Source organism: Pelecanus crispus, chromosome 11 (genome assembly GCF_030463565.1).
Source record: "Pelecanus crispus isolate bPelCri1 chromosome 11, bPelCri1.pri, whole genome shotgun sequence".
In the NCBI taxonomy this organism is placed as follows: domain Eukaryota; kingdom Metazoa; phylum Chordata; class Aves; order Pelecaniformes; family Pelecanidae; genus Pelecanus; species Pelecanus crispus.
The window spans coordinates 26,498,846-26,512,157 of record NC_134653.1 but is presented as its reverse complement, the minus strand read 5'-3'; the positions used below and the strand labels follow the sequence as shown (position 1 = coordinate 26,512,157).

General features: G+C 53.0%; 1 protein-coding gene across 1 annotated transcript; it reads right to left on the bottom strand.

Annotated features, from left to right (window-relative positions):
- Window positions 1-182: 182 nt before the first annotated feature.
- On the bottom strand, window positions 183-7,598 carry MLEC (malectin). The gene is made up of 5 exons (XM_075718308.1): window positions 7,391-7,598; window positions 3,440-3,618; window positions 1,889-2,065; window positions 1,676-1,733; window positions 183-458 (listed from the first exon to the last, which is right to left on the bottom strand). The coding sequence occupies exons 1-5, from the start codon at window positions 7,596-7,598 to the stop codon at window positions 229-231; spliced, it is 852 nt and encodes a 283-aa protein (XP_075574423.1). The 3' UTR covers window positions 183-228.
- Between the last annotated feature and the right edge of the window lie 5,714 nt (window positions 7,599-13,312).

The window sequence follows — 13,312 nt, the reverse complement described above, 5'->3', positions numbered from 1 at the left end:
TGCACATGGTGCGAAGGGGAAGGCAAGGGCCTCGCTGCTTGCTGGCAGGGGGAAGGTAAGCTCCCTCTTACCTGGACCTGCTATTCATTCCAAATGAATCATCTTTTTTTTTTTTTTCTTTTTTTGTTTTCCTTAAATTATGAACAATATGGAGAAATTGAAAGCAACCATGTTTGGTCCAACTCCTTCCCTCCCAGCCCCTTGGCTGATGCTCTGTGGGGCTTGCTCTCACAATCGGCAGAGGCAGAAGAGGGTAGGAATGAAGACACCAAAGGCCACCAATATAGGAAACATGAGGCTGCTGTTGTCCGAGGCATAAGGGTTTGGTGTGCGTGGGCCTGATTGAACCCGGTTCTTATTTGCCTGTTTTTTAACACTGGAGCCATCATCATATTCATCTTCATCATCATCTTCCTCTTTTTTCTCCAGACCTGGGTGCGGCTGCAGCTTTGGAACATCTGTTGGATGAGACAAAAGTTTGCAAGGAGGCAGGATGTAACCTGGGAAAGCACCCAAGTCACTCCATTCCTCTCTCCCCCATCCAGCATACACACCAGCAACAGGGCACCTGACACCATATCAACACCATGGCCAGAGCACCCCAGGAAATAGGAGCACCCTCCCTCACAGAGGCTCACACCACGATGTCTTTCCTCCATGATGCAAGAGCATCGAAAGACCCAGTCTGCAAAGAAAATTACAACCACCCACCCCATCTACCTGTCACGCAGGAGAAGTTACAGCACAAAAGCACACTTAGAGCCTACACAGTCAGATACCGCAGCTGCTCGGTGTGATGTAGTCAAGAACAAGCACCTGCTGCCTGCAGGACCAGCAGATACAGGTGCAAACAGGAACGGGAACAACCCTTTCCACAAATGATCCTACCTCACATCAGTGCACCCCTCAACGCCAGACCTAACAGAGCAGCATGGCCCAACCCCTCTCAAATCCAGTCTTCTGAGCCTGGAGCCTGAATTGCAAGTCACCACACAGCAAGGTGCCACCCAGCCACAAGGTTATGCACCAAACCTTCAGCAACACTTGACAATCCCTGACCAATAGTAAAGCAAACTGATGCTTTGGTCAGAGAAGGTTCCTAAACCTCCCTTGTTCAGGAGCTAAGGGGGCTCCAACTCCAGCACAGACTTACAAGAGGGTGATGAAAGAGCAAAGACTTTACTAGCACTCCCCACTGCTATCCAGACGAACTGGTACCTGGGAAAAAACACAGCCTTGTCCTTGAGCTGAGAAGGCAAAACAAAGCTCCAGGTAAGAATCACTTAACTACTAGCTAAAAGATCTCTGTAAATTACTTGTCTGCAAGGCTGCTGCTGACATCCAAGACCAGAGGGAGTTTATCTACAGCTTATAGCTGTATCTATAAGCTAAGACTGACCAGACATGTTCCCTTCTCCTCTACACCATATGCAGGAAGTCCTGAAGCAAACGGGTTTTTTTATTCCAAAAACGATGCAGCTTTGTGCACTTGGAGGAGTAGGAGGACACTACACACCTATTTCATTCTGCAACTACACTCTGTGGGAACTTGCTGAGAGAGAAGCAGTTTTGGCAGAGGTGGGTCAGCAAGAGCTATGATCTCATGGTCTGAGAAGCAACAGGCTGCTCTCCAACCGGGAAGAGCCTTCTGGCTCAAAAACTGTACTCTGCTTACCTTCCACTGTTCCTTGCAGGATGTATAGGGCACAGATTTTCGGATTGTCATAATAGCCCTAGAGAAAGTAAAGAAGGAAGTCAGTGCTGCAGCTTTGAGGCAAGAAATATTCCCCCCACCTACCATCGCATCTCCTCCCCCAGCACACAGCTCCATCACATGGGGAAGAAGAGGAAAAGGAAGATCAGGGCTCTGCTCAGCAAAGCTTATTACCTTTACAAACTCAATGTGGAGCTTCCCCGTGAATGTGGAAACCTCCCCCTGAACACTCAGTTTCCCCTTTTTGATACTCATGGGAATGATCTCATCATGAGCTGTGCTGTGTCCAACTCTGTCAAAAATGTCCAAGTCCTTCACCACCACATGGCCATTCAAGCGAACATCAAATACCTTCAGGGCAGAAGAAATGACAGAGTGTCAGAACAGATTCAGGCACGTGACAGTTGAAAGGGGAACAAAACAAGAAAGGTCTCTGCTTGTTATGCACCCAGGACCAGAAAGCATTGCAGCATGCACTGTCCCACCATGCATGCTCCACTCCCTTGAGAAGGATTCAGAGCCCAAAAGCAGCCAGGTAAAGACACTGGAACATTAACATTGCTTTCAAATACCTGGCAATCTGCCATCAACTTTTAAAATAACCCCTATCTCTGCTGTTCAGAACTGAGGACAGCACAATTTTATTCTGGTTTATTCATACCTTTACAACTTTCTTCCACCTACCGGCTGAGGGCCTGCTCCTACCACCCCAGGGTGGCTGCGGCACACCACACCCTAGGGTGTTAAGCCATTTCTAACTAACAGCCTGCAGCAGAGCAGAGAAGAGGAAACAAGCTGGTGAAGTACACAGGGTTTGAAGGAGGTAAAATGTTGGACTGCTAACCACATCTGTGGATTCAGAGTGAAAGTCCTCCTCAGAGCCATAATGACTCAAACTTTGCTCAGCACCTGGGGAATCCCAGCAGAACCACATGAAGGAAGAGGAACCAAAGATGCCTCAGCCCTTCGGTTTAATCTGAGGCTGCTTTTTGCATCCATTCTGTAAGCCAGCCCCACCAGTTCTGTTCCCTGAAATACTTCTCTGGCAGGAAGGCAGCACAGTGCTTAAGAAGCAGGGCTCTAAAGAAGCTGATGGAGTCAGGGGAAAGCCAGACTAAAACGCACACCACTTCTCTCCCAATTTATCACAGGGCTTTGAGTTCTTTGTGCTTCTGCTTCCACGTTTGTACATGAGGGATTTCAAAAGTGGGCAAGGATTATTCTTCTCTAAAGAGCAATAAAGAGGGTTGAATTTAACTCTGTGCTTTCGGGATCAGTTTGAACCAGTATCAAGTCTTATCACATCCATAAAAATTTTTTTTTTGAGTAGGTCATTTAACCCAGATCACTTCCTTGATTCAATCTGTGCAATACTTCCTTTGGCACAAGCATGCCGTCAGGTCCAGAACCAGTGTTCAGGAAAAAGGCAAAACCACTTCTCAAAGCCAGCACAGCCTAAACAGATCATAAAACTCTAGTGCTAGTTAAGTTTAGTTGCACATGTTTGTTTGAATACTTGGTAATGTAATTTTCCAGGCCAACCGTGTATCTGGAATGTGGAAGAGAGCCTGAAGTTTCAGAGCCCATGAGAGCTCTAGGAATGAAGTTAACCGTTAGAGCCTTACTTCACTCCTTTCTCCAGCACGCAAAGCAGCAGAGGCAACCTGGACACACACAGTCTTAGCCAGGAACTTGCAAAGAGACAAGCAAGCATCTGTTGCTTACCTTCTGTTGAGACTGTGCAAAATAGACCTCTGCAAACTTCAACACCAGCACATAGTCACCCTCCTCTTTGATGGGAACTTCATAGCCAAAGGTTTCCTCATTGTAACGCTCAGTCTGGTACAGAATCTGATCTTCCGCATTGGACCGCAAGATTGGCAGCTTCATACCGTAGTCAGAAGCTGGGTTTCAAGCACAAAACAGTGAGAGGAAGGGTTAATTTCTGGGGCACATGGAAGAGACACTTTATATAGTCTTGAAGTGCCTAACTCCCTAAGCAGCGTTAGCACTTATACCCTCGTCAGACCTGTCTCCCCTCCTTGCTCTGACCAGGAGGAGGCACTACTGGAGCAGAAGCAGAGGCAGCCAAAGCCCCAGAACCTGGGTCCTGTGGCAAAACAGGTCTGGACCTGCTGCGGTCTAAGACACAGTAAACTCACTCACACCGTTTCAGAAAGAAGAGTCTGTTTCACAAATAGGGCACAGAGCCAAAGGACTTGGCCATTGACTCCTGCTTCAATGAGGAAAAACACCTAGAATATTTTTACAACATTTTCAAATTACAAACTCTGAGTACAAAAACAAAACAGTCATAGTAGGACTGACTCGACTCATTCAACAGATTTGAAGTTAGCAGTCGATGGTATCAGGTTTTAGAGACTTACCCTCCTCAAGTGAAAACCTGGGGAACGGCAGATGGGTGAAAAACATTAGACCATCTTACAAAACCCTTTCTTTTCACCACAGCCACGCAATACCTGCCAACTTGAAGACAGGAAGAAGGAGGCAAGAACGATACTCAAGGGTTTCAAGAGCACCAGCAGCTCCATCAGCTGCTGTTCTCACAGCCACCCAGCTGAAATGGGTGCTGTCTGCAGGCATCTGAACAGCCCCCTGAGAAGGGCCCAAACAACCCAAATGGGTTTCCTACTTCCCCTGAAACTGCTCTGGCTGTGTGAATTTTGCCAGTTTCTGATAATTGGTGCACTAAAGCTTAGTTGACTCACAAATATATTGAAAAGTTAGATGTGCTGAGCTGCTCCCGCTGTCAGTTACAGGTGAGTGGTGGAGCGCAGAGAAGATGAAGTACTTTTAAGCCTAACCTTCACTGTTTCCTGGTAGGATGGTGAGGATTGTCCTGTGCTATACAGCTAGGATTGCCATTGCTCATCCTGCATGAGTGCCATCCCAAATGGCAAGCCATTTGGGCACAATGGATACAGGGGAGGTTATTTTCCCAAATGGGAAAATAACTGTGAAAATAACAGAAATCATAAAACCTGCCTCTTCTCAGTCATTATTTCACCACCTCTAGAGCAGCCCTCAAAAGACCTCAACCCAACTTGACATTTTATTGTGTCAGGGTTACTATATAAATGCAAACTGATGCATGCCTCAAGAGCTCCAAACCAAATAATTCCCCAGCGAAGCAAGGGCAGGAGGGAAGACTGTGGACAACATCTGCCCACTGGCACTTCGGCAGAAGTTGATCCAGACAAAGTTCTCTGCTGACACTTGCCACTTCCACCCACATTTCCATGGGAACAGACACTGCATTGGCCAAGACAAAGCAAGAACTACTAACCCGGCACGCGCTGCCAAAGATGGAGCCAATGCAAACGAGCGAGAGGAAATTAATGCCAGTCCTTAGCCTCCTGTTTCACACAGGGCTACTCATGCAATCTTCTGTTTCTCTTTACCACTTGAATCCAGGCACAAAGGCTGAAGACTCTAATCACCAGAAATACAGAGGGTGAAAAGTTTAACCTGCCCTCCCACATAGATATTTCTGGCCAGCTACAGATTACAGTGACAGTGAATCAAGGACTCCACAGAAGTCAGCTCCTATTAGAGGAAAGTCTGCAGAGGAAGAAAGTCCTTTAATATCCAAGAAGGTAACTGGAGAGGAAGACCTGTCATCTGCGTATCAGAGGTCTGTTGGCATAGCTGTGGAAGCGAGCTTGATTTCACAGCACATTGGGTGTGCTGAGAGGTAGCTCACCGCGGGACAAGCAGTATGCATTAAGCTGCGACTCACCTATGTTTGGCACCTGGCTATTCTGTAATTGCCATCAGCACATTTTGTCCTTTAGGGCACAGCATCTGAACTGAGGCTTAGAAAAAAAGGTTTTAATTCGCCCAGAGGCAGTACGGCCCAGAAACACAGTTGCCTCCCAGGCAGCCACATATTTCTGCTGTAGCCATTACATGCCTATCAACACAGAGAGGAGCCCAGAGTAAACCGAACAATGGTGCAATAAAAAGCCATTGAGGGAAAAGCAGCTGAGAGCTCAAAGGGGTAAATTTTCTTCCACTGTGCCTGGCACCGCTGGCTGAAGCGGGATTACTGGAACAGCCTGCTGTTCAGAGGAGACACCACAGGTTTTTCCCAAAGGAAGAGCATGTCACAGTCTGCTTGAAAAAGACCCTTTTTTCTCCTCAACTCAAAAATAAATTGTTCAAGTCCACAAGGACGCTCTCCTTCAAGTCACACATGTGAGAGGTCTGTGAAGGGAAGCTGACCTACAGCGATCAGGGCACCTTGTGTGACTAGGGCACTAGCTTCCACAGGGGTGAAAAAGAAAAACTCCTAACAAACCGTATTAGTATTTAAATGTCACCTCCCCTGTATCCATTGTGCCCAAATGGCTTGCCATTTGGGATGGCACTCATGCAGGATGAGCAATGGCAGTCCTAGCTGTATAGCACAGGACAATCCTCACCATCCTACCAGGAAACAGTGAAGGTTAGGCTTAAAAGTAGTTCATCTTCTCTGCGCTCCACCACTCACCTGTAACTGACAGCGGGAGCAGCTCAGCACATCTAACTTTTCAATATATTTGTGAGTCAACCAAGCTTTAATGCACCAATTATCAGAAACAGGCAAAATTCACACAGCCAGAGCAGTTTCAGGGGAAGTAGGAAAAGGTAACCCAAGTGCAATATTAGTTCTCCATCCTGTCCTTACAGGCAGATAGAAGATTTTACTGATTCAGTACTTAGAGCAGCTGATCATATCCCATCCGCCTCTACTCCCGCTTCTGTCCCTGCCCTGCTCTTGAACACCCTGCCAGGGCTGGAGCTCGGCTCCTCAGCGGAGCAGACCAGCCTGCTGCACCTTCCTCTGCCCGGCCCCAGCACCGGGGCTCCCAGCAAGCGCTCCCCCGTGTCAGGACCGGGCTGCCGGTGGCAGGCATCACCCTGCACCGTAAGCGGTTCAGCTGCGCAGAGCGGCAAAGCACGTTCTCACTTTACTGACAGCACCGCAGGCTGGGCTTCAAACTGGCAGATCTTGCTGTGGAAACTGAGGTCTTTCATCGGAAAATGGGAAAAAAAAAAAAAAAAAGGGAACCAGGCGGCTGCATGCGGCCGCTTTGGCAGTTTGACTGCTCCTGTCACCTTTCCAGCCGAAATTCCTACGCTAGCCCACGAGGAGCGACTTCCCCTCCGGCATTACACAACCCCGCAGCCCGAGGCCGGGAAAACCCGCCCGAAGCCCGCAGGGCTCATCCCGCCGACACGGCGGCCCGGGGCCCGCTCCGCCGCGGGATGGGGGGTGCAGCCCCCAGCCGGGCCCGGCGGGAGGACGGCGGTGGCCGCGGTCCCGGTGGGTGACGAGTGTGGCGCGGGGGCCGGGCCGGCGCTCCCCGCGGACCCTCGCTGTCCCCCGGCCGCCCCCTCCCGCGACGCCGGGCCCGGGCGGCGGAGGGAGAGGAGCCCCCGGCTGCGGGCCTGCCCGGGCCACCGCAGCCCTGCGGGGAGACCCACCGACCCTCCGCGGCGGGGCCGGGGGAGGCGGGACGGCGCCGGGGGGCGGGGGGGGGGGGGGGGGGCGCGAGTCCCGGACCCCCGCCGACACAGGCGGGCCTCGCCGCCCCCGGCGGAGCGGAGCGGGCCCCGAGGGCAGCCCCACCGACACCCCCCCGCGCGGCACCGGCGTACCCCCGCCCTCACCTCGGCCCACGCGGCCCTCGAGCGGGTCCTTGCGGAAGTGGATGCCGTTCACGTCCACATGGGCATCGCCGCCCGCATTGACGGCCCAGACGACGCTGTCGGCGAGGCCGCCCGCCGCGCCCCGCAGCAGCGGCAGCAGCAGCAGCAAGGGCGGCAGCAGCAGCAGCAGTAGCGGCGGCGGCGCCCCGCGCGCCCCGGCGCCCACCATCTCGGGCTCCCGGCGCCGCGCCCGCCCCTTCCTGCCACCGCCAGGGGGCAGCCTACCCGGCTGCCGGGGCGGAGCGCGCGCCGGCCAGTCCACGCGCCGCAACGCGAATATTAATTTTCCGCCCGTCTGCCATTGGGCGGCCGCGCGCCGCCATCTGCATATTCATAAGGCGCCGGGCCAATGGACGGCGGGAGCGGGCGAGCAGGTTTCGTTGAGAGGCGAGGGGACGGCGGCGCGCTGCGGCGGGAGGCGTGTCCAGCGGGAGCGGAGCGGGGAGTCGGTCCCTGCGAGCCGGGAGGGCCCGGGGCCGGTACCGCCCGCCCGCTCGGGGAGGGGAGCGACGGTAGAACCGGCTCCCGCAGGAAGGAGCGGCGGGGAGGGACGAGGTTTCCCAGCGGCGTCTCCGGAGCGGGGACGCAGCCCGAAGAGCTCCCCTCCACGCCGGACGCCGGAGGGAAGAGCCCCGCCCCCTCCGCCCCCCAATCAGGGAGCTCCAGCGCGGCCGGAACGCAAAGCACTGTGGGACGGTGGCGGGAAGCGGGGCGGCCGGCGGGTTGCCGAGGCAACGGGCGGCGCCGCGGCGGGCCGGGCCGGAGCGGCCCCGGGAGCGGCCTGGGCCCCGCGGGAGGCAGCGGCGCGGTGCGGGCCGGCCCTGGCACGGCCGCGGTGCTGGGGGAAGCGGCTGGGAGCGGAGCTGGGGGGAGTGGGAGCTCCGCTGCCGTCCGGGGCGGCTCCTCATTACATGCCAATAGTTTCGTGCCCGCTGCGCTCTGAACAGCAGCTCCCAATACCGATTCTCTGCCTCAGCAAAACACGCTGGGTCCCCCTCTCGCCCCTGCCATGGAGCACGGGAAAGGGCAGCTACCGGCCCGCCCGGTAAGGAGTCAGACAGCTGGGTGGCGTGCAGCCACTTTGGACCACGATAATCTGCTTGAAAAGTCAAACAGCCAATGAAAGAGGAAGGTGGGGGAGCTAACCGTTACATTGCCAGCGATTTTTCTCCCTGTGTTGCATTTTACAGGAGAACGTAAGATCCTGGGGGTTTTTTTTGTGGAGGTCCTTGGCGAGGTCTTGGGAGGGCTGGAGTGAGACATCACAGATGGAGACTGGATGAAACTCACTCAGTATACGGTGCGGGGGGAGCAAATAACTTAATGTTTGCCTCCGTATTTGCCCTTCTGTCTGATCTTAGTGTTCCTCAAAGCTTCAGAAGACAGCCAAGCCTCGCGTCCGCACTGCGGTCACCAGCTGCATTAGCAGCAGCTGCTCCTAAGTCCCAATGACATTTTATTAATTTGGGTCTTCCACAATGCATTTGCCTTGAGAAATAAAGACTGAGAGCTGCAGATTGTGAATTAAATGCACTTGTTGCTTTTGTAATGTACCTTGGAGGCCTCTTAACAGGACACAGCCTTGGAGAAGGGAAGTCAGTTTGGTGAGAGGAGAGTAACCACCCGCCCCCTGCTCCCTAACCTGTTCTCCCCAGGTCGGAGTGGGCCCCGGAGCACATCCTTGCTGCTGTCACATTGGCTCTTGGGATCATGGTATAACTGGGCTGGGGCAGACATGGCACTGCTGTGTTCCCACACAGGCACTGCTGCCAGGAAGGGGTTCCTGAAACTGCAAGGTGGCTTAGGAAACCGCATCCAGAACAGTAATGTAAAACGCACACACTTAGCACCTCTCCAGATTAAGCCACCTCACACTGGTTCCTGGCAAATCATCTCAGCATACAGACCCCAGCCCTGGCAGCATCTGATCAAATCCAGACTAATCTCCTGTATCCCTGCTGTGTTTGTGACCTGTTAGGTGTTCCCAAGTTCTGTTAGCAAAGCAGCTGTGGACAGAAGAATGCTGTCCAGTTGGCGAGGCCGAGGGAGGCCTCGTTAGAGCTCATTTGTACTGATTACAGACGATCCTCCCTAATCTCTCGAGATTTCTCAGCTTAAACTGTGATGCGCTTGGGTCAGGAGCACAACTTCAAAGCACGTAAGCACTTCGTGTGTCACCAGGTCACCGTCACGAGCTGCAAAAGTGAAGTGACAAGAGGGACGGTGTGAATCATAGCAGGCCAAGGGGACAGCAGGGTTGAGGTTACAAACAGCACTGTCCATGGGTGCGAATCCTTGTATTTCCAGTCCTGAGACCCAGCAGGGCAGCAAAGGTGCCGCCGAGGGCCACACAGAGCTCCTTGCATGACCCAAGGGGGCTGAGGCAACTGGGCCCGTTGGGCCCTGGGTCAGCAGGGCCCTCGCAAGGTCTCACATATGCACACAAAATGGCAGCAGGGGCCCAAGGATTGGCTGCACAGAGCCTGGCTGAAACCCTGTTGTGCCTCTCAGTGAGCCGTGGAGTGCAAGGCTCGTGGCAGGATCTTCACTGCTTCAGTGGGCGCAGGGGCCATGCAGCCAGTGACTGGGGCTTCGTTACAAACTGAGCATCAAACTGCTCAGCCCAGACCAAATGTGCCCATGAGCAGGAATTCAGACATGAAAGGATTTACTAGCTAACATTTAGGTATGATCAAGACAGGTCCCTCAGCTGAAGGGGCCTCTTTGGCCCCAGACATGTACAAGGGCAGCTGGGAGGTAACCCAGCTCATCCCCTGCCTTGGGAGTGTCACCGGGGGCTTTCATGGCTGTGCCAAGACTGGGGTCCCTGTCGAGGGCTCCTGGGGCTCCTGCACATCTCACAGCAAAATATCAGCAACTCTTCCTTGAAAAAAGAAGAGTTTCCTTCAAAAGGAAGAGTTCCCCTCCTTGAACAGAAGGAAAACCCCCTCTCTTTCCCCTCCATCTGCAGACTCAGCCTTTTTAGAGGGCAAGGCACTGAGCATTGCAATACCTCTTCTGCCTCCCAGTCAGAGCATCTTCTAATAACTAGCCTGGATGATTATTTCCCAAGACTCAGCAGCCCTTCATGAAGCAAGAGGGATTAACTGAGCAGCAGCGAGTGAGTAGGGATAGTGGCTGTGCTCATCTGGGTGCAGGAGGAGCACTCGCCCCGGCTCATGGTCTGGCCATGGCCGCTGGCACAGAATGGCAGACGTGCTGCGACAGCCTGCGTCTGCGATGTCCTACACTGCTGCCCCTGCATCATTACTTGCGGTCACCAACAACTTGATGCCAGCTTGTGCCCCAGATGTTAAACGCTCTATATCGTGTTACTAATCCACTGAGCCACCAGTCCCTTGGTGCAGGCTGGATTTACACCAGTAACCTACAAGTGAAAGGCTCAGGGTTGTCTTCTCAATCCCTTGATCTCTCCTTGTCCCCTGGCAGCTGTGCCAAAATGACTCTTAGTCTTGAATCAATCCTGCCTGGTCTACAGCCCTGATCATTCACAAACAGTGTGGGGCTTGTGTTTTGGGCATTAGCCATTTCCTGCAGGAAAAAGGGATCAGGACTTGGGATGTCCAAAAAGAGCAACAGAGATGTCTGGGTCAGAAGCAGACCTCATGGCTAAAGAGCAACAGAGATGTGTGGGTCAGAAGCAGACCTCATGGCTAAGGAGACATCTAAGAAGTCAATGTGAGCGAGCCCCACTGCCTGGGCCAGCTCCTGAACCACAGAGGGCTATGGGGCTCAGGTGCCCAGAGGGGACCGGCTCTGCTCTGCCATGTGGAGCTATTTCGAAGCCTCCCTGGTACCAGATTGGAGATGAGAGCAAAAGGATCATCTCTGGAATTAGATTATTTAGATTGGAGCTTTAATCTCTGACCCTGTCTGCACAAGAAAATAATAAAACTCCCTGTGATTATTTGGGGTTTGTTGTGCAAGTAAAACCAGGCTTGCAGCAAGAGCAAGGAAGGAAAAAAAAATAATGCTTTAGAGACCTGCCCTGTCTGACCTGTTCACTGTATCATGGTGAGACCTGGCAAAAAAGAGCTGCAGATCATTTGGCAGAGACCCAGCTTTCCTTGGAAGTAGCTGTGGCTCCAGGACTGCCTCTGCAATGACACAAAGGTGTCCTGCAGCCATCCTTCCCCTGTGTCCCTGCATTCCTTGGGAAGACAAACACAGCTCTGCCATGGTACAAACGCAGGGACCTGCCTAAGTGAAAATGGCCATAGTTCACAGAGAACATCCCCAGCCACCATGATGCTGCACTACGGATCAGTGCAGCCTCTAGAAATGGGTTTACAATTTTAAATAAATTAAGACCATGTCCTGCCATCTGCCGCTGTGGGCAAAAGGTGCGGCTGCTCGGTGCAGGACCCAGGAAGGAGCAGGCAGAGGCAGCCACCGTGCCTATTGCCACTGACTGTCCTCGGGCTTGTAAATGCTGGTTATGGCACAAGACATGTGCCCTGAGTTGTCACCAGTCCCTGTGAGCAGGCACAGTCACTCTGCTGCATGCAGGCAAGCAGTGCAGCTGTCCTCTTGCTCTGCATACTCATGCATGCTGCTTCTTCAACCAGCTCCACATAACTGAAGCATGTTTATGTACAAACACTCCCTATGGCATACACAAGCCTGCACAGGTCTCTCCCTCCCCAATATTATCCTAAGTACATATATAACTTACCAGGACTCTGGACTCTGTTCAGCTTATCACCCTCATCTCCTAAGCACAATACAGCTGCTGTACCCGTAAATATGGAGATCTGTAAATATCCATTTTCCAATTTCTTGGCTCACACCCACATTTCTAAGACTGCACTAGCTCCATAGATACACACACATAGTTTGCATACACCCACTTGCAAACAAACTCTTCTACTGCTGCACTCTCAGGTACCTATCGGCACTCCCTGCTTTTACATGTGCACACACAAACCTTTCCCAGTGCACACACTTGTGCAAACACGAGTACACACACACACAAATATAAGAGGAAACATAGTTTTTCCATTGCTGGGATATCAGCCATTGCTGCAGCTATGTTGGTTGGCACAGCAACAGGAAAGCAGAAGAGAAAATCCTCCTTTGGGACATGGATTTGTGGACCCTGAGAATCTGAAAGGGAACCTGGGAAGTGAAAGATTTGAGATGGAGAAAGCAGGAGGATATTGGTCCCTAATCTCCCAGTTGGAGTAAGGGGGCAACTGAAAGGAAAACAGCTCCCAGTCACACTGAGAAACACACAGCAATAACGATGCCCTTTGAAGCTAAGCAGAAATTAGTCCTGGCAACTTGTGACTGAGCCTCTGCATAGAAAAAGGGGGCAACTGTAGGTCTGGCAGAGTAAGGGAGGGGAGCAGGAGGTTGGGAGAATCTTAGGGAAAGGAAGGAGGATGAGCATCTGATGTGTCTGGAAGCAGCTGGTAGGGCCTGGAGGCTGCTGCTGTCACCGCTGCAGACACGTGCAGCATTTTTGACTGTGAACAAGCTGGAGAGCAGGGCACTGCCACACAAGGAGGCTCCCGGCCAATCCCCGGCACCAATGGCGTTACAGCTCAGCTCCCACAGCACAGCTCCCACTGTGCATATGCTCACAGTTGCGTTTGAAATGGTCTGAAAAGGCGAGGGTTGGCTATTGCTGCCTATCCCACTCCCACCCGGCTTCCCTCTGTGTCCTTTCTCCCATTCTCCTTGCCACAATGCCACAGGGGCTCTCACCGGCCCCCTTGGAAGCCAGGGGGATGCAGAGGTGGGAACCCCTCCACACTGCCCTCACCGAGAGGCACCTCCAGGCCCCTTCACCATGCAGACAGCAGGAGGGAGGGCAAAGCCCTGCCACAGGCTTAGCGGCCAGCAGTGGCTCCCCTTTCT